This window comes from Erythranthe guttata, chromosome 5 (assembly GCF_056151865.1).
Source record: "Erythranthe guttata isolate IM_541 chromosome 5, IM_541, whole genome shotgun sequence".
Classification (NCBI taxonomy): domain Eukaryota; kingdom Viridiplantae; phylum Streptophyta; class Magnoliopsida; order Lamiales; family Phrymaceae; genus Erythranthe; species Erythranthe guttata.
This window is the reverse complement of record NC_142537.1, coordinates 11,563,592-11,581,883: the sequence shown is the minus strand read 5'-3', so window position 1 is coordinate 11,581,883 and position 18,292 is coordinate 11,563,592. Positions and strand designations below refer to the sequence as shown.

Here is an 18,292-nt window from a genome sequence, read left to right as displayed (position 1 = left end):
ATAAATCACTATCTCATCAGGTCCACCACTATCAATTGGGATACAAGGTTCGGTATTGGTGTTATTAAATGGAGAAAATAAAACTCTAGTCTGCCAATTTGAATTACATGCACATAAATAAAGATTAATAATGTCTTCCTTTATTTTCTTGCTTTTGTTATTTCCAGTTGTTGCAGTAGTAGTAGTGCAAGGAAACGGTGATGATTGTAGGCCAATCAGATGCAGTAAAAATAGCCCGATAATTCGGTTTCCTTTCAGACATCAAACTCAGCAACCTCAGCACTGTGGCTATCCGGGTTTCGATCTAAACTGCGACCACAAAAAAGATACTGTTCTTGTGCTTCCGTTCTCCGTAAATGTTGTTGTGAAGGAAATCAACTATGCATCTCAAACAATTCTTGTTTATGACCCAGAATGCCTTCCACAAAAGCTACCCCATCTAAACTTATCTACCTCATCCTTCCACTTCCTTCTTGATGAGTTTGACAACTACAAATCAGACTCCGCCATTTTTAAATGTTCTGATGCGGACAAATCTTTGTATCGCTTCATTCCTTGCCTTATTGATCCCATCAACAAATACTATTTTGTTTCTAACACAAATTTATATCTATTCGCTTCTTGTACAAAGATTCATGATATTTCAGCTGGTATTCCATGGAGTATATCCAATAAAAAGGGCTTCCGTTTGGGGTGGTCTGAGCCAACATGTGGCCACTGTGAAGCTCAAGGCAAACGATGCAGCTTATATAATTCAACCAGACTTGATAGTATTCACTGTATCGACATAATTCATCATGGTACGTTTTATCTCATCCCATTTTTCAATTGGAGCTTATTGCATTTACTCCCTCTGTGAAAATCGTTTCCCCTGGTCATAAAATAATTAGCAAAAATTCCCTGTATTTATTTTTAAGACAACATACTCAGACTCATTTATATTTTCTCCATTGACCGGTTGTGAAACGACCGAAATACACTGGGGACCAAATTAAAGTTTTGAAAAATTTAATCAAATAATTCAGGGGACTGAATTGTAATTTTCTGAAAATACATAATATTTATAAAATATTATGTATTTCTTTATGTCATATTTTCATAAAGGGGCATGCTAAATCCCACACTAAAATTTACTAAATCCCACACATAAATTAAAAAAAAATCTCTCTCTAACTTTTTTCTATGATGATTTTTTCCATGTCACTCAAAATTCGTTAATCTTTCACGTGAATAATCATAAAAAGTGAGTTTAGGTTTATTATATTTAATATTTTTCAATTTCATTATGTCTTTTTTATTATTTAAATTCATATTAATTCGATTTTTTTTCTCAAATTCCAACTTTATTTTAGTTTGAACACATGAAGATTTTTCTCAAATTCGAACTTGGAATGATATGGACGTTTTTAGTGCGTGGTTTTGTGAAAAAGTTAGGGAAAAAGAAGAAGGGTGGGGAAGGAGAAGATGAGATTTTAGGGAGAAATTTTTTCAATTGTGTGTATGATTTGGTAAAATTGGTGTGGGATTTAGCATATCAGTTTTATAAATACCAAATATTGCTTTAAAAGTATTTATAATTTAATAAATTTAAATCAAAGAAAATGCAATGAAAATATTTTGAAATAAAAAAAAGAAGAAAAAGATGTTGGGGGCAATTCCGTCATTTCACACAAAAATGAAGAAAAGTCGCAGAACCCACGAGTGACACACGATTTGCGATGAGGGGGGTTGTCATCTTTCACTAATGAATACGGAGTATTTGCTATTCTTTTAATGACGCGGAAAACACGCAGTTGCAATTTTCATAAGAGTAAATGCAATAAGCTCTTTTTATTCGGTATAGATTATCATTTGTCTAAAGAAATATTTTGCTTGTTGGTTACAGAAGCACTGAAGAAGCGACTGATTGCAGGTAAACAATTTCATGCTTTTAATAATATTATTATTATTCATCTCAAAAAAAAAATTGTTATTATTCTAGTAGATGGGTTCTAATCTAACTTATGAATTTTGTTTCAAAGGTTTTGGTTGCTTTCTTGCCGTGATAATCCTCGTCGCTCTCGTCCATCAATACATCAGATTTAGAACTGGCAGGGAGAATCAAATCAAGATTGAAAAGTTTTTGCAAGATTATCGAGCCCTTAAGTCGAGTAGATTCTCTTATTCTGATATAACAAGGATTACTCATCAATTTCGCAATAAATTAGGTGAAGGGTGTTATGGAGTTGTTTACAAAGGAAAGTTGAACAATGAAATAGATGTTGCAGTTAAAGTACTAAACAATTCCAAAGGAAACGGAGAGGAGTTTGTGAATGAAGTAAGCACGATTGGGAGGATACACCACGTCAACATCGTCCGTCTTGTTGGCTTTTGTGCTGATGGATTTCGAAGAGCTCTTGTTTATGAATTTCTACCAAATGATTCCCTCGAAAAAATCATTTTTCAAGCGGGTTCTAAGAAAATATCTCTTGATTGGAAAAAGTTAAAGGATATTGCGCTAGGCATAGCCAGAGGCATAGAATATCTTCACGAGGGATGTGATCAACAAATACTCCATTTCGACATAAAGCCACAAAACGTATTGTTAGACCACAACTTCAACCCGAAGATCTGCGATTTTGGTCTTGCGAAATTGTGCTCAAAGGAACAAAGTGCAGTGACAATGACTGCGGCTAGAGGAACAATGGGCTATATTGCACCTGAAGTACTGTCCAGGACTTTCGGGAGGGTTTCGTATAAGTCCGATGTTTATAGCTTCGGAATGTTGTTGCTTGAAATGGTGGGAGGGAGGAAAAACGAGGATCGTAATGTAAATAATACTAGTCCGGTATATTTTCCGCAGTGGATTTACAATCATATTAATGCGGAGGATAATCCAATGTGGGCCCAAATTGATGAAGAAGGAAATAGTATAGCAAGGAAACTTAGTATAGTAGGGTTGTGGTGTATACAGTGGTGTCCGACAGATCGTCCGTCAATGAAAGTTGTGGTTCAAATGCTGGAAGGAGACAATGGCGATCTCACAATGCCTCCAAATCCATTTCCAGCTACTACGAATTCCGTTGGTGCCGGGCATTATCAAACTGAGATGGCTATCATATTAGAAGAGTAAAGGCTATATATATATATATATATATATATATATATATATATATATATATATATATATTTCTCTTTTATCTTCCATTGTATAATTTGGGTCTATTGATATTTTATCCTTTTTTATGTACCTTTTTTGTTTTGGCAAAAAAAATGTTGTTGTGTGAAATAGGACCTCCTGAAGACCTTGTTTGACGTAACAAGGAAAGTGTACTCATAGTTACTTACAAAATCGATCCACATGGATTACATGTACATTCACTAGTCAACATTTGTATAATAATCTTAGCTAATTACTTTTTAAATATGTAACTCATAATTTGGTGGAACTACAGTGCAAGTCTTTCTGATTTTGGATTGGCAAAAGATGAGCCAACTGGAGATAAAGTCATGTTTCGACAGAGTCATGGGAACCTATGCCGTGATGACATTTTGTTTTTTAGATTTGAAATTTTCTTTGCAAGAATGGCATTTTATTGTCACACAAAATTTTTAGCTTCCCGACTTCCACAAAAACAACATTTTACTGTCACACAAAATTTGCTTGGACACTAGCACCGCGCCTTGCGCGGTATTCAGCGATATTGATTTATTCCCTGAAATCTATATTATTATTTGAGGTACGGACAACAATAATTATGAATAAAGACTTAAATGGAAAAACCATAAGGGGAGTTAAAGAAATCTTACTGAGAAAAATACTGAAGATCTCAATTGGCACTCTGAGTCGACTTGCATTTTCAAGAATTCAGTAAGAAGAACAAGAATTTAAAATTGAAACAATTAATTTATATTACTTATAAAAATTATGTAGTTGATGAGAGAAAATTAACGAATAATCTTACCAACAAAATTTTGCTCAAAACACGTAGCACTGTCGCCATAAAACCAACAATTAAGACATTCGTCGCCACAGAGCACATTGAACCACGCAAGTTCGAACCCGTACGTCAAACAACTATGGACTTGCGAGAGACTAGACAACGTACTACGCTTCATATTCAACGAAGCCCTCACCAATTCACCATTAGATCTACTCTGCACGAATATCCATTAAGAACGAACCGTCAACGCACCGAACTTTGTGTACGTAGTACGCCCGTTAAATCTCCGGTCCACACAATTAGGACCATATTCATCAATTTTATAAAGAACAACTGAATTATTATTACTGATGTTATTGACTGTGCCGTTAGGACAACTCATGAAAGTAATTGCGGATGTTATATCGGGGATTTCTCCGACATACCATGAACCCAGGTATCTGTTGATGCTGTAAGCATCACCCCCACTAAAATTGTAGCCCGATAGAGAGTTGTTGGGGAAAGAGCAAGTGTCGTTTTCAACTACGGAAGCATCGGTAACGCAAATTGTGTAGTTGGCGTAGTTGATCGATTGTACCAGGTACTTTTGAGAGTTGAGGTATAGTGAAATTGTATTGTTTTCGCATGAAAGTTCGTATTTGGGATAACCACAGCGTTTTGGATCGGTATTGAGCCTGAAAGGATAGCTAATATTGCGAATTTCGCCACATGAAGAAGGGTACAATTAATTTGGTTTCCACGGGATTTTTGGATGAAATATAATTGGATGGTTGTTGAGTGTAGATTTTACAATCAATACATTTACTTTACGTGAATCTTTTGTTTAGATTTAATTATACTTGTGCTTTAATTGATTGATTTTGAAAAACGGGAATTAAGGGTTCATCAAGGAAAAAAACTCAAAAAGAAAGGAAAAAGTTGCAAATAAGGAAGTAAATCAAATTGGAAGAATGAATCTCGCAACAGGTTTGGTAGTGTCCACCATTTCGAGCATATCTCACTCAAACGAACTCCAAATCACTTGATTTAAGCAGCATTGGAGAGCTAGTTTCAAGGTCAAAATCGGATTCAAAACCGACCGAAGTGCAGACAAAGCTTCGGACGGCCGTCCCAATTTTGTACTAAAATCTGGGACGACCGTCCCATCATCTGAAATTGAGCAGTAGGCTACGGACGGTCGTCTTAAAATGGCCTGAAATCCGAGACAGCCGTCCGAGACCCCTATTTTGCACAATTTGGAAGTTTTAATTGCACAAGGAAGCTCTTCCCTTTTTATCAAGTCTTAACCACTGTATAAACACAATTCAATGGGATCCAATGACGACAAAATTTTACACCACAAAACGTGAGGAACGAAGATCAACGAAGACTCAAGCATAGTTTATCTTATTTAATTTATTTATTTTATTTTGTTTATCATAAAAATCACGAGTAGCTAAGTCTTTAGTTTCTAAGATTTTATTCGAACCCTATGTGGGATTTATGCACCATTTTCTATGATTTTATGCAAATTTTAATTTCGGGTATTTCTTTTACTTGTTTTATTAAATGCATGAAACTTGACACTTTATATGCTTTTATGTTATTGTTAAACGCATGAATCGGAAAATCGGTTTAATAATTAGAACTTTGGTAGAGAACCTTTGATGTGCTATCATAGGAATATAGTTAGCCTCTTAGGTAGCCATTATTGAGATCTATGCTTAATGCTATGTTTTAGATCTAATTACGTAGGAATACATTAATTTAATCTAGAATATTAGAATCGTAATACACGGGGAAACGGGTTGTGATTAATTTAGCATCTCAGGTTAATAATCCAAGTTAATTACTTGCATAATTGAAGGAATTTGGGAATTAATAATCACATAGGGGAAGATAAAATCCTAGGCTTTTTAATTTGATTAATCTTTGTGTTATTTGCTCTTGATTGCTGTTATTTGCTTTTTAGTAATTTATTTAATTTAGGAATCTTCTCCAAATTAGACTGTGTAGGGTGGGCTTGAAGCCTTGAACATAATTGTGAGAATCTAGTGCTTAGAATTCAGGGTTCGCCGGAACGGGAACGGTGCCCGCCGTTCCGGAATCCCTAACAAAACCGTTCTCCCCCTTTGACGCGGCAGACCACTGTTACGGTCGAAATTTAGCCGGGAAACGGCACCGGAACGGCCCTTGAACGGCCGGAACGGTCCGGGAACAGTCTGACCTTGACGGAAAAAAATTAAAAAAAAAAGAAAAAAGAAAATTGGGAATGAGCCCTTGACGGAAAATGAGATGTATAAAACCGAAAAGTAATTTTTGGAGTTGAAGCTATTTTTTTAGGATAATGAGATCCCACTAATTCCTCTAATTCCCTATTAATAGGAGAAAGTAACAATAACTAAAAATGTATTTAACCGAAAATGAAATAGCAATAATAAATATTTTTTTAAAGAAAATAATAAATAAAATTGAAGACTTTGATTCTTAAAAAATAGAAAATAAATATCAAAATAGAAATAATAAATAAATATAGAAAATTCCAATATATATATATATATATATATATATATATATATATATATATATATATATATATATATATATATATATATATATATATATATATATATATATATATATATATATATATATATATTATTAAAAGTTTATTTAACTTTTTTTGCTTTCAATATTCTGTTACTTAAATATAATCATTTTAATTTGAAATTAATTTATCACATAATATGTTTTACTACAAATAAACATAAATATGTGTTTTTATTTTTGTTTTTAATTTATTTAAATCTAATTTGTGTGTATATATAAGTTTTTTTATTAAAAAAAGAAAAGAGTTGAATAAAGGAATTGAAAAAAAAATTAAAAAATAAAATATAACATTTTTAATAATTTTAGCATATTATTGTATTCTAATATTGGTATTAAAAATATATTTGAAATAAATTATATTTTTAGCATTTTAATTAAAATTTGTCCGTTCCGGCCGCGACGGAGCCGCGACGGAACCGCGACGTTGCAATGGAACTGGAACGGCAGTGGCCGCGACAGCAGACTGTTCTGTGCCGGCGAACCATGTTAGAATTAGATAGTTGAATATTCCCCGTGGGATCGATATCCAGACTTAATTGTCCACTATATTACTCGTACGAAAATGTGCACTTTCGTGTAGGTATTTCAACCAACAATGGTGATGAAGAAATAAATAAATTTGAGGATGAGGCTTTGGTTGAAGGGTTGAAGGTATCCATGTATGAAATTGGTGATTAATTTGAAGAGATCGAGCCAAGTTTGCAGAATATGATGTGATGGAAGAGATGAGAGAGAGAAGACTATAGTGTGTGAATGGTGGAATTCTGTTTTTTTCTTTTAGAATAATTTGAGCAAATAGTTAATTCAGAAATAGTACGACACCCATCATCTTCGTTGATTCCTCTTATTAAATGCATTAAATTTTGTAGAGGAAATTTCACTTGTGTAGTAGTGTAGTAGTGTAGAGGAAAATGATTGATATCACATTTTCTAAAAGAATTGATACAGTTTTCAAACTTGGATCCTTTCTTTCGGTAAATTTTAGAAAATGTTTTAAATGCTATATTTAAATAGGGGTTATTAGTATAACCCCATTCCTCACATATGGGTAAATGAGGACGAATCTCAGTCATTTTCTCATTTTAATGAGAACCCCAATTTATTTGGTTAAATAAACATTCAGCAAAATTATAAAGAAAAAACATCAACGTCGGAGACCGACGGCCAATGAGTTAACATGTCGGAAAAAAATCAGAAAAAAAATATTTTTTTCAAGGAATTGTAAAATGGGAGTTAATGTGATATATTTGCTAAAATATTGGGTCAATATAAATATTTGTTAAGTTAGGACATTATGCATTGGATGAAATTAATGTAAATTATATTGTAAGCGGTATTTTGAACAAGAGACAAGGGATGGCTTTTTAATATAATTGATTTGGTCTTGATATGAGTGCAAATAAGTACTCTTTGAGATTATATGCAATTCGCCCACATTAAATAGGGGTTATTAGTAGAATCCCCCACTCATATGGGTAAACGGGGATGAACAACATCCCTTTTCCAATTTTAAGTGGGTTTTTTTTTTTTTTTTTTTTTTGATAAATAATTTAAAATTAAGGGTTAATTAGGGAGATCCCTCAAAAAACATTTATGTAAAATATGGGTCCAATCTTTATTTGCCATTTAGCAACACTTTGACTTTTATAATTCTCTTAAATCCTAATGCTATTGATATGCTTATCATATCTTTATAAGACATATATTTTCCACCAAAAACCCTACCCCAAAACATATCTCCTCATTTGTAATCTTCTCTCTCTATCTTCTCTGTTCTCTCTCTATTTCTCTCATTATCTTTGTACTTCTCTCTTCCCCCGTTTCTTCTACGGCGACAGACATGACATCGACGACGCGGCGGCTGTTCGTGCTAGGGTAGACCACTGTTGTTACTATTGTTTGTCATTGGTTGCGTGCGGTGCAAGATGGCAACGGTGCGAGCGGCATTGATCACGCGGCGGCGGTTCATTCTATGGCAGATGGTGGATTTTTGCTAGTGTTTGGCGGCAACGGTTCGTTCTGTGGTAGATGGTAGAATTTCGGTAGTGTTTGGCGGCGGCGGTTCGTTTTATAGTAGATGGTGGAATTTTGCTAGGGTTTGGCAGCGGCGGTTCGTTCTATTATGGTAGATGGTGGAATTTTGCTAGTATTATATATATAAGGGTTTGTTTGAGCCATTTTCACTATATATTTTACCATTTTCAGTCAATTTTATGTGGGAAAATTTTGGTATTTATATTGTTTCCTCCAAAACATCTAATTGCTTAGATTTTTTTAATTTTCTGAATAAATTTTTTTATTTTTGTCATTTTGAGTTTCTTCATTTTTTTTCTTAAATGTCTTCCGGTAGTTCAAACATCCTAAGATTACAAACATCTTTACAATCCTATGATTGTTGAGAATTTGAACTACCAGGAGACATTTAAGAAAAAAATGAAGAAATTCAAAATGACAAGAATAAAAGGTTTTATTCAGAAAAAAAAAAAAAAAAAAAAAAAAAAACAATCTAAGTAATCAAATGTTTTGGAGAAAAAGTAAAAAAAAATCAAAATTTCCCAAGTAAAATTGACCGAAAATGTTAAAAAAATATAGTAGAAAATGGCTCAAACAAACCCTTATATTTATAGGCTTAACAGGGGTATTTTCGTCAGATTTTGGAAAAAATATAACAGTAGGGGGGTTTTTGTATTTATGTGTAGTACATGGGAGTATATGATACAAAGTCCATAGTACATGGGTGTTTTTGTATTTAACCCTATAAATTACTACCTAAACCCTAAATTGTTTCATTGTGCCGTCTATTCTCTATTTCACGACGCCTCTTCATCTTTTGCCTCTTTTTCATTCCATTCAACAATGGTGCTTCCCCTTCCCAACTAAATACACATTATCAAATCTTTCACCAAAGCTGCAACAAATCGGCAAACCACACGAGAAGAGTAGGACAATTTTTTCCCCCTCCGTTTCATCTGTTCCCTCTATGTTTTGATATTGAATCCGGTTTAAGCCGGTTTTCAACTGGTTCAACCGGCTCCTTTCCGGGTCCAAATTAACTGACCCCGGTTTTTGACTTTTCCGGGTCTTAGTATTGAACCGGACCGCGCCATCACTGGGTCCCGGTTGAACTAGTCAGACCGGCCGGCCGGTCCGGTTCCAACATGAATTAGAATACAGGTAAACGTGGGTATAAATTAAATTAACTAAAAGGATAAAAATGAATTAAAATATTTAATACAACTTATTATTATTTACAGAAATGCCATCAACTGAAAAAGTTGGATCAAGCCTGCTTTTGAGTTATAGCTTAAAATAACTTATTTTAGATAAGCAAAAGTACAAGTTGGTGTTACAAACACCAAAAAAATAGATTATGAAGGAAAAAAAGCTCATAAGCTGTTTGCAAAGCGTTTGCAAACACCCCTTTGTCTCCTTGATTTTACAGTCTTATATGGGTTTATTTGCAAAATGACTAAAATGCCCTTAAATTATATTATATTATCACCCAACTTCTTCTTCTTTACAACCCCCAATTACATCCAAAAGATTAAATAAAATTCCTTAACTTGGGTTCCGTTGTACAGTTGTTTTGGATAATGAGTGTTGGTAGCACTACTCCGAGGAGGAGTTCGAGCACCAAGAAATATGGCGGATTTGATTCACTAGAAATTTGTGAATGCGGGCTGAAGCTCGTCTTACAGACTTCTTGGACCCCAGCCAATCCAGAATGATGAATTTTATCTTTCGCAAAAAGGGTAAATGTATCTCTTTCATCAATATTAATGAATTATACCTTATTTGAGGATGCCCTGTATTTTGGCAATGTCTTTGTGTTAAGGGAAATATGGTTGCTTTTGTATACGGTTTGGAGGTTTTGTGGTCAAACTTAATTGAATATGTTGAATGTTGCTATTGTGTCTATTTAATTATTGAGCCCTAAACACAATCGCAACTGACTGTCGAATGCTAATGATAACTCTGCATATTCAACACTAACCAAGGGTGTGCAGCACCAATAACATTATACACACTGAATTATTTGTATTTGAAATATATATTCGTTATTGTTAACGATGTTCATGCTAATTACAATATGAAATTCAACTTACAAAATTTTAGGTTAATGGTTGTCAAGCTTTTTATTGCTGCGATCCCGCAATTTGCGACAGATTTAAACACATAATTTAGGTTTGATCAAAAGAATAAATGTTCTGCAAGCCCAAGATTCCACTGCAGATTCGTGTGTTGTTGGATAAGATAGCAGATCTGGAGTTTCTATTGGAGTTGAAGAATGATGAGTAATATTGTACTCATCTTCTTCTTAGCCTCAACTACCTACCCCTCTCCAGAGCCGTCGATGGCGGCACACAAAATTAAATTACAAATATATTTTTGAACTTGGAAATAAATTATAATTGAACCCTGTTGGCACCAAATTTCCGTTTGTGAAGATTGAAGAAATCCGCCATACGTGGAAATTAAAGATTGACAAAGATTTGTTTTTCATGTTTATTTTGGAATTAATTAGAGTCATATTCTTATAATATTTTTATTAGGACTTAGATTTATTTCCATGTATTATATTCTAGTTAGGTATCTTTTGTACTTATCTAGAATAGAAGTAGAAATTGACTAGGATTCTATTACCTAGTTAATCGATTTCTTAGGGCTCAAGTTAGGTTTAGAGTGGTGGATTTCGTGCCTATATAAGGCCCTCAACCTCATAAGAGTCCGATGGAGCTTTAATAAGAAAAATCCCACCATAAAGGCTTTGGAGGGTGCAGCCCGTGCTGCAGCCCTGTCTGCACGGCAGGTGTGACAACAGAACATGTTTCTTCTACCAGGCCATAAAGAAGATCGGCGTTTCGGGAGAAGTGCTTAAAAGATCTCGGGAGAGGTCGATCCGCCGTTTGAAGGAAGTTCAACATTGGAGGAAGTCCAAGAGTGCGGAGGAGGAATTTCTTTGATTATCAACAAGTTCGAGTCGTGTGCAAGAACGGCGTATCACATAAAGAGGGAGTCTTTAGTGTTTTATTATGTCCTATTAATATACACATAAATCTGAACTAGTTTTGCAAGTCCTCGTGGATGTAGGGTACGTTTGTATCCGAACCACATTAAATTCTTGTGTTTTTATTCTGCTTTTAGTAGGTTAATTACTGTGATAACACAAGAATACTGTTGCCACTCCTAATGTCGTAACACGTAGTCTATCTCAACAGAAGAGTGGACTTTGATAGGCATTCAAATTCAACAAATCCCTTTGAAATTTCAAATGTTACCCACTTCTCCTTGAGGGTATTTTTGTCTTTAACATGAACTATCTTATTGGGACCCCTATGCACGGGTAAAATGAGGATAGACTAAGAAATATTCCACGAAATCTAAAAGATTTTGTTCAATTTGACACCGTAAGGATGGACGTGTACGATGGCTACAAAGTACACCCGTGGATGCAATTATACTAAAAAGGGATTTTTATAATTATGCCTCACCTTAGGGGTGGTTGTAATTTACTCATTTTTCTTTTAGCCTGTCCAAAAATGCAAAATAATTGTTACTTTTTCGTCTATTTATTTTGGAAAATAGAGTTGTGCAGTTGAAAAATGAAAAATACGAAAGGAATTACTATAACGAAAAAGTAGAGGAAATGCAAAACAAAACCAAAGAAATATAATAAGAAAGAGAAAATGTGCATAACTTTTCATTATGCTATAAAGAGAAACAAAAAATCGCATTCTGAAGTAGGGGAGAGCATGATATACTGATTAAATGCATTAATTGAAACATTAATAATATTGAAATATCGATAACATTTTTAATTTATTAACCATAAATAGTAACTTACTAATTAATGGTAAAATAGGTATCACAAAAAAAGTTAAGAAACTAAAAATATTCATGCTTTTAAAGGTACTAGAGTAGACTAGATAGGTGGACGTGCGTTGCACGTGTCGTGTTAATTGAATCTAATTCGATAATCTTTTATATATACTTATTCACTACAAGAAAACAAATATTTTTGCGAGCATAATATTTTGCGAGCATAATATTGTTTCGTTACCTTGTTTGTCCTCTAAAGCCCAACGCTAGAAGTTTTAGTAACATGTATCCCTATTTCGTTACGAATACTGGTGACAAAGAAACCTTCGTTACAATAGGTCCATTACAAGAAACAACGTTATCCTCGCTAAACATCTTTTTATTCTCACAAAAAACTCATTCGTCACCAATACTTGTTTTTAATATTCATTTAATTTATTTATATCGTAAACAATATTTGTTACAAAAATTTCTTATGAACACTATATCCTCACTATTACTAAATATTCAAAATATTTTTATTTTATGATCCAATAACGATCATGTCACAAATACTATATATGAAAAATATAAATGTCACTAAATATTTTATTTTTGTAATTTCAGTTTTGCTAATAGCTTGTGAACTTAAAGAAAGTAGTGAATGAGAATCACTATGTACGAGACTATCAAACCAGAATAAATACGTGATTTTACCAACCTTCATCAGGAGAGTTGGTATCTAACCTTTACCAATAGGGTAACGGTCTAGGGTTCGAGTCCCCCACTCCTCTATTTCCCCTTGTAATGGATTTGAATTTACTAAATGAATAAATACGTGATTTTTTTTATTTAAAATAAGCACATTACAAATAAGCCCATAAAAAATATTAACTATATTACTATTAAACACAATAATATTAACTATATTACAGTTTAACACAATAATATTGCTATATTAATCTCTAGCACAGTAATATTAACACAACAAAAGTCATTATTATTGTGTAATAGAGTAATATTAATATGTTTGACCGTTCAACAAAGGTAAACATAATAAAAAGCCAAAAGAATTAATAATGATAATATGTTTGACCGTTCAACAAAGGTAAACATAATAAAAAGCCAAAAGAATTAATAATGATGTGGTTGACAGTAATATTACTGTCATCCAAAGTAATATTACTGTAACAACCGTAATATTACCGTCAACCACAGTCATATTAGGCGGACGTAAAAAACGGATAAAAAATTTAGGAAAAAAAAATTCACTAAAAAAAGTCAACGCCGGAAACCGGCGGCGGAAAAAGCAGACAGGAAAAAAAATCTAAAAATTCAATGCCCGAAAGCGGCGACAAAAAAATAATTTCAGAAAAAAAAAATTTAAAATTAGATTTTTGTGGTCAAAATTGATTAAATTGGGGTTACAATTAACAATTGCGTGTAAAGGCTTGTGGGTAATTTTGTCATATACATTATTTTTTCATTTATTTATAAACATATCAAAGGGAGGGGCTTATTGACAAAAGATATATAACCCCTGAGCCTAGAATAATAAATATGGTTGGTCAAAATTTTATGCACAAAAACCCTTTTAAATAACCACAAGAGAAGTATTTCAAGAACAAAAAGTCTATGACTATTGTAATAAGTTTTTTTTTTTTTTTTTTTTTTTGTTCTTTTGAGAAAAAAAATTGAGTATTTATATGTCACTAAGATTCTTTGATTGGTTTGTGACAACATTATACAATTTGTAATGAAACACGTTTCTTTGTCACTAATAAAAGTTTTCGTAACAATTGCTCACCTTCGTAACTATTCTATGTACTCGTCACAAAAAAGTTATTTTTTGATAACAAAAAAATACTTTTGTAACAATATTACCGTTACCAAAAAGTTTGTTTTTTGTGACAATATTCTCTATAAGAATTATGTTTTTATAAGAAACTATGTCTTTGTTACCAATTATTTTTGTTATTTGAAGATACTTTTCTAGTGTTAGGGGTGAAAATCAGACGTAACTGATCGAAAATGATTTTCAAAAAAAAAAATTTATTTCGGAAATTAAAAGTTGGTTCTGAATATGGGATAATTACAGTTTTGGTCCCCCAAGTTTGCACGTTTTTCACTTTTGGTCCCCCATTTACCGTCGTCAACAAAATACACACTAATGTTGTCACATTTTAACACATTTAGTCCCTCCGTCTGTTTGACCGTTAAGTAGTAACGGTCAACGGTTGAATTTGGGGTTTTTCTTTGAGAAAATTGCAATAACACCCCTGTATTCTTTCAAAATATTCTAAAAACCTCTAAAATTTTATACAACCATAATTTAACCCCTATTTCATCAATTAACCAATTTTAACCAATGACCCTGATTTTTCAAAATATGGTAATCCGACGTTGACTTTCTTTTTAACTCAGTTGACTCTTTTGTCGATTGATCTTTTTTTCCCCTGTTCATCGATGTTGAATGTCGGCTTAACTACGTTGACATTTTTTTTCTTGATTTTTATTTTATTTTTATTTAAATTGTTGAGTAATGGAAAAATATAATTAAAAAAAAATCAAAGCAGATAATCGGCGAGAAAATAATATCATAAAAAAAAGGGCAAATTACGGCCACCCCCCTCAGGTATGGTCAAATTACAAAAAACTCCTCTTGTTTAGGTAATTACAGCCACCCCCCTCCTTTTAAATATTTTTACATAAAATTTATGTAATTCGGTTATTTATCGAACCAAATCGTATATTTAGTTCGGTAAATGGTATGAAATGTTGGCGTACCGAAATTTTGGTTCGGTTTTACCGAATTAACATCCCTAAATTTACCTCTTGAGGGGTCTTTTCGTAAGATAAATATATAGTTGAGGGGGGTGGCTGTAATTACTCAAACAGGAGGGGGGTTTTCGTAATTTCACCATAGCTCAGGGGGGTGGCCGTAATTTGCCCTAAAAAAATCAAAATAAAGAAAAAAGGAAAAAGTCAATGCATCTCAATGACGGAAAAATTTTAAGACAAAAAAAAAAAAGATAAAAATTAATGGCCGGTGTTAGCCCCAAAAACCGTTGTACTAGAGTGGTTATCTCATTTCAAATTACTCCGCACATGCCTAATTCATATTCTTTATATTTTCTTGGGAATAAATTTGGGATGCACTGGCGGTTCCACGAAGAAAAAATTGAGGGAAAGAAATTATGGATTTTAGAATTTTTTTAAATTGTATTTAGGCCCTAGAATTTTAGATAACAACTTTGTTAAAAGTTTGTAATTTTAATATTACGATACTAGATATTAATATAGTATTATTATTGTGTTATACAGTAATTGTGTTGATCGGAAAAAAAGTCAAAGGAAAAAGTTCGTAAAAAATCAAGAAAAATAAAAAAAGTCAACATTGTTAACCGAGAATACAATGTCGGTGAACGACGTCAAAATCAATATTAAATAAAAAAGTCAATGTAGAAAAAAAAGTAAAAAAAAAAAAAATCAACGGCGGTCATCGGTCAGCGGTAATGGTGGTAAAAATCAGGGTCGTTTGTCAAAATTGATTAAATGATGAAATTGGGGTTAATTAGGGTTGAATAAAATTTTAGGGGGTTTTAGAATATTTTAAAAGAATGCAGGGGTCTGAGTGCAATTTTTTTCTATGAAAAATCCTAAATTTAGCCCTAATTCAATAGTTGACGGTTACTTATTGACGGTCAAACAGACGGAGGGACGAAATGTGTTAAAATGTGACAACATTAGTGTGTATTTTGTTGACGGCGGTAAATGAGGGACCAAAAGTGAAAAAACGTGCAAACTTGGGGGACCAAAACTGTAACTATCCCTCTGAATATCGTTCCAAAACTATCGAAATTCAAAAATGCTTCCTGGTTTTGGAAGGACTTGGAACGGCGGAAATTCATTTTTTTTTGAAATTACTTTAGTTTGACGAAATTCAGAAATAATCGATTTTTTTGGAATATTAGGAATTTAATAAAAATATTCCATTTTTTTTTTTTTTCTGAAGTACAATTTAAAGTGAGAAAAACCTTGCAGTTAATTGGTTATTTGGTATCATTGTGGCAGAAGAAGGTTTAGTGAAGAAAAAGAAAAACAAAATCTATACCCGTAAAAATTATGAAATTTCCCGTTTCAAATCCTGAATTCCAGAGGTTAATCATGTTTCCCCAAACACCGAGTTTTTAGTAAGGTAACACATGAATAGAGCATTGATATGCATAATTGGGCCAACCCAATGGAATTACAATTCCTTTACCTAATGGGCCACGAACCCAATACTTAAGACAACTATCACCGATGCCCAACCACCTTCAAGTAAGGTTTGGGCCCGACAATCTCAACTAAGCTATAAATAAATGTTTGAACTCATTCCTTAAGGTACGTCCTATTATCTGAGCAATACTATTAAATGTATTCTCTGGACTATTTCTACTATCAGCACGTCTGACTTGAGCACCGGAGGGGTTTCCGCCGGATCAACCCCCGGCCTAGTTCACGTGTTCTGTGATCGCAGGTATCTCAAGGTCATCAAGCTCGTGAGCCAGTGATCCACTCTGCTCGTGAGCCAGTGATCCACTCTGCTCAAGGTGATCTATCTTTAGCATCATCAAGCATCAAAATGAATCTGGAATCCCGAATTCCAAAATTTCGGAATTTCGTCCCAAACACAGCCCTAGGCAATCCTACTAAAGAGCAAAGCTTAAAAAACAAAACAAACTCTTCACTCCCATGCACAATTGAAAACTCCTTGTCATGAATCAATAACATTTTCATTATGGCAATGGATAACCATTGTACAAGCTGTAAAAGACTATGAACTATAAATCGTATATAAACAAACACGAATCACAATTCAAAAGAGACGAACAAGCACGATTACAAACAAAACCCACCTATAAGGCTATACAATGGCGTATGCTTTGCCGGAAAGTAAAATTGCTCCCCTTTTGTATGTAATCATTGAACGTTCCACGCCGAATACACCTGGGAGGATCATCCGCACTTTTATCTATCGATTTTTACGCTGCTTCCATCGTGGACACTTCGCCATAAAAAATCCTGGCTAGTGAGTAGTAGTTCAGAGTTTTCCTTCATTTATTAAGCTAAACACTAAAATACAGAACGAAAGAAGAAGTTGGAAGGGGAGTAGGTTCCCGACGATCTATCTCCCTTGTGGTCATATAAGTTTCCTCAAATTAAAATGCTTTGTTAAGGCCTTTGAAATTCTTTTACTTAATGTAATTTAAAAGTTTTAGTAATTTGCAATTTCTAAAAACGTCAATGATGATATGTCAGTTATTTGTTCGAAATACAATGAATGTTAGAAAGTTAATTATTATTCCCCTCCGAATATTTATGTAATTTAATTGTTATTATTATTATGAAATTGAAATAATAAAATACCAATTCAATTACCTAACTACCCTCAAAATCTTTTCAATTAAGATGCTATTTTTGTACAAATAAAAAAGGAAGAAACCACCAAGTCATTCCTTGCACCAAAAGGCAAAATCCCTCGCCCCCAGGGCCCCCATCCCTTGGCCCGACAAGGATTGATGGAGGAATGTAAATCATGGTAACTCAACGGCCCGTTCCTTTTATAGATACTAGGCAAGTGCACGTGCGTTTCACGTGTCGTGCTAAATGTTACATATATTTATTTTTTATTTACATTAAATTTGCACAAATTTATCAATATAATATTTTATTTTGTGATACCGTTCACCCAACATTTAAAAATTGACCTCTCAGATACCAAAGCAACGTTTCTCTTTCTAAGACTTCAAATTCCCTACCTCATTCTTCGTCATTAATAAATCCAAATTTAACCTACAATTATTTTTTACGGAATAAGTGACGGACTTTAATGAATTCTCATGGCCAAAACGTCCCCTTTAAGAAAATGAATTTTCAACAATTACAGATTATGTACATAAAAAATGTATGACTGATGCATAAATGCATTCAATCAT

General features: G+C 33.3%; 1 protein-coding gene across 1 annotated transcript; it reads left to right on the top strand.

Annotated features, from left to right (window-relative positions):
- The first annotated feature begins 75 nt into the window (after positions 1-75).
- LOC105963505 (rust resistance kinase Lr10) lies at positions 76-3,404 on the top strand. The gene is made up of 3 exons (XM_088818811.1): positions 76-800; positions 1,886-1,912; positions 2,022-3,404. Exons 1-3 carry the CDS (start codon positions 131-133, stop codon positions 3,110-3,112), a joined length of 1,788 nt encoding a protein of 595 aa, XP_088674937.1. The 5' UTR covers positions 76-130; the 3' UTR covers positions 3,113-3,404.
- The last annotated feature ends 14,888 nt before the right edge of the window (positions 3,405-18,292 follow it).

What these genes read in the sequence shown, in the direction of transcription:
- LOC105963505 (XM_088818811.1), top strand. Translation starts at nt 131, where the DNA reads ATGTCTTCCTTTATTTTCTTGCTTTTGTTATTTCCAGTTGTTGCAGTA. An exon ending in TATCGACATAATTCATCATG is followed by an intron (nt 801 to 1,885) that starts GTACGTTTTATC and finishes TGTTGGTTACAG; the next exon opens with AAGCACTGAAGAAGCGACTG. An exon ending in GAAGAAGCGACTGATTGCAG is followed by an intron (nt 1,913 to 2,021) that starts GTAAACAATTTC and finishes TTTGTTTCAAAG; the next exon opens with GTTTTGGTTGCTTTCTTGCC.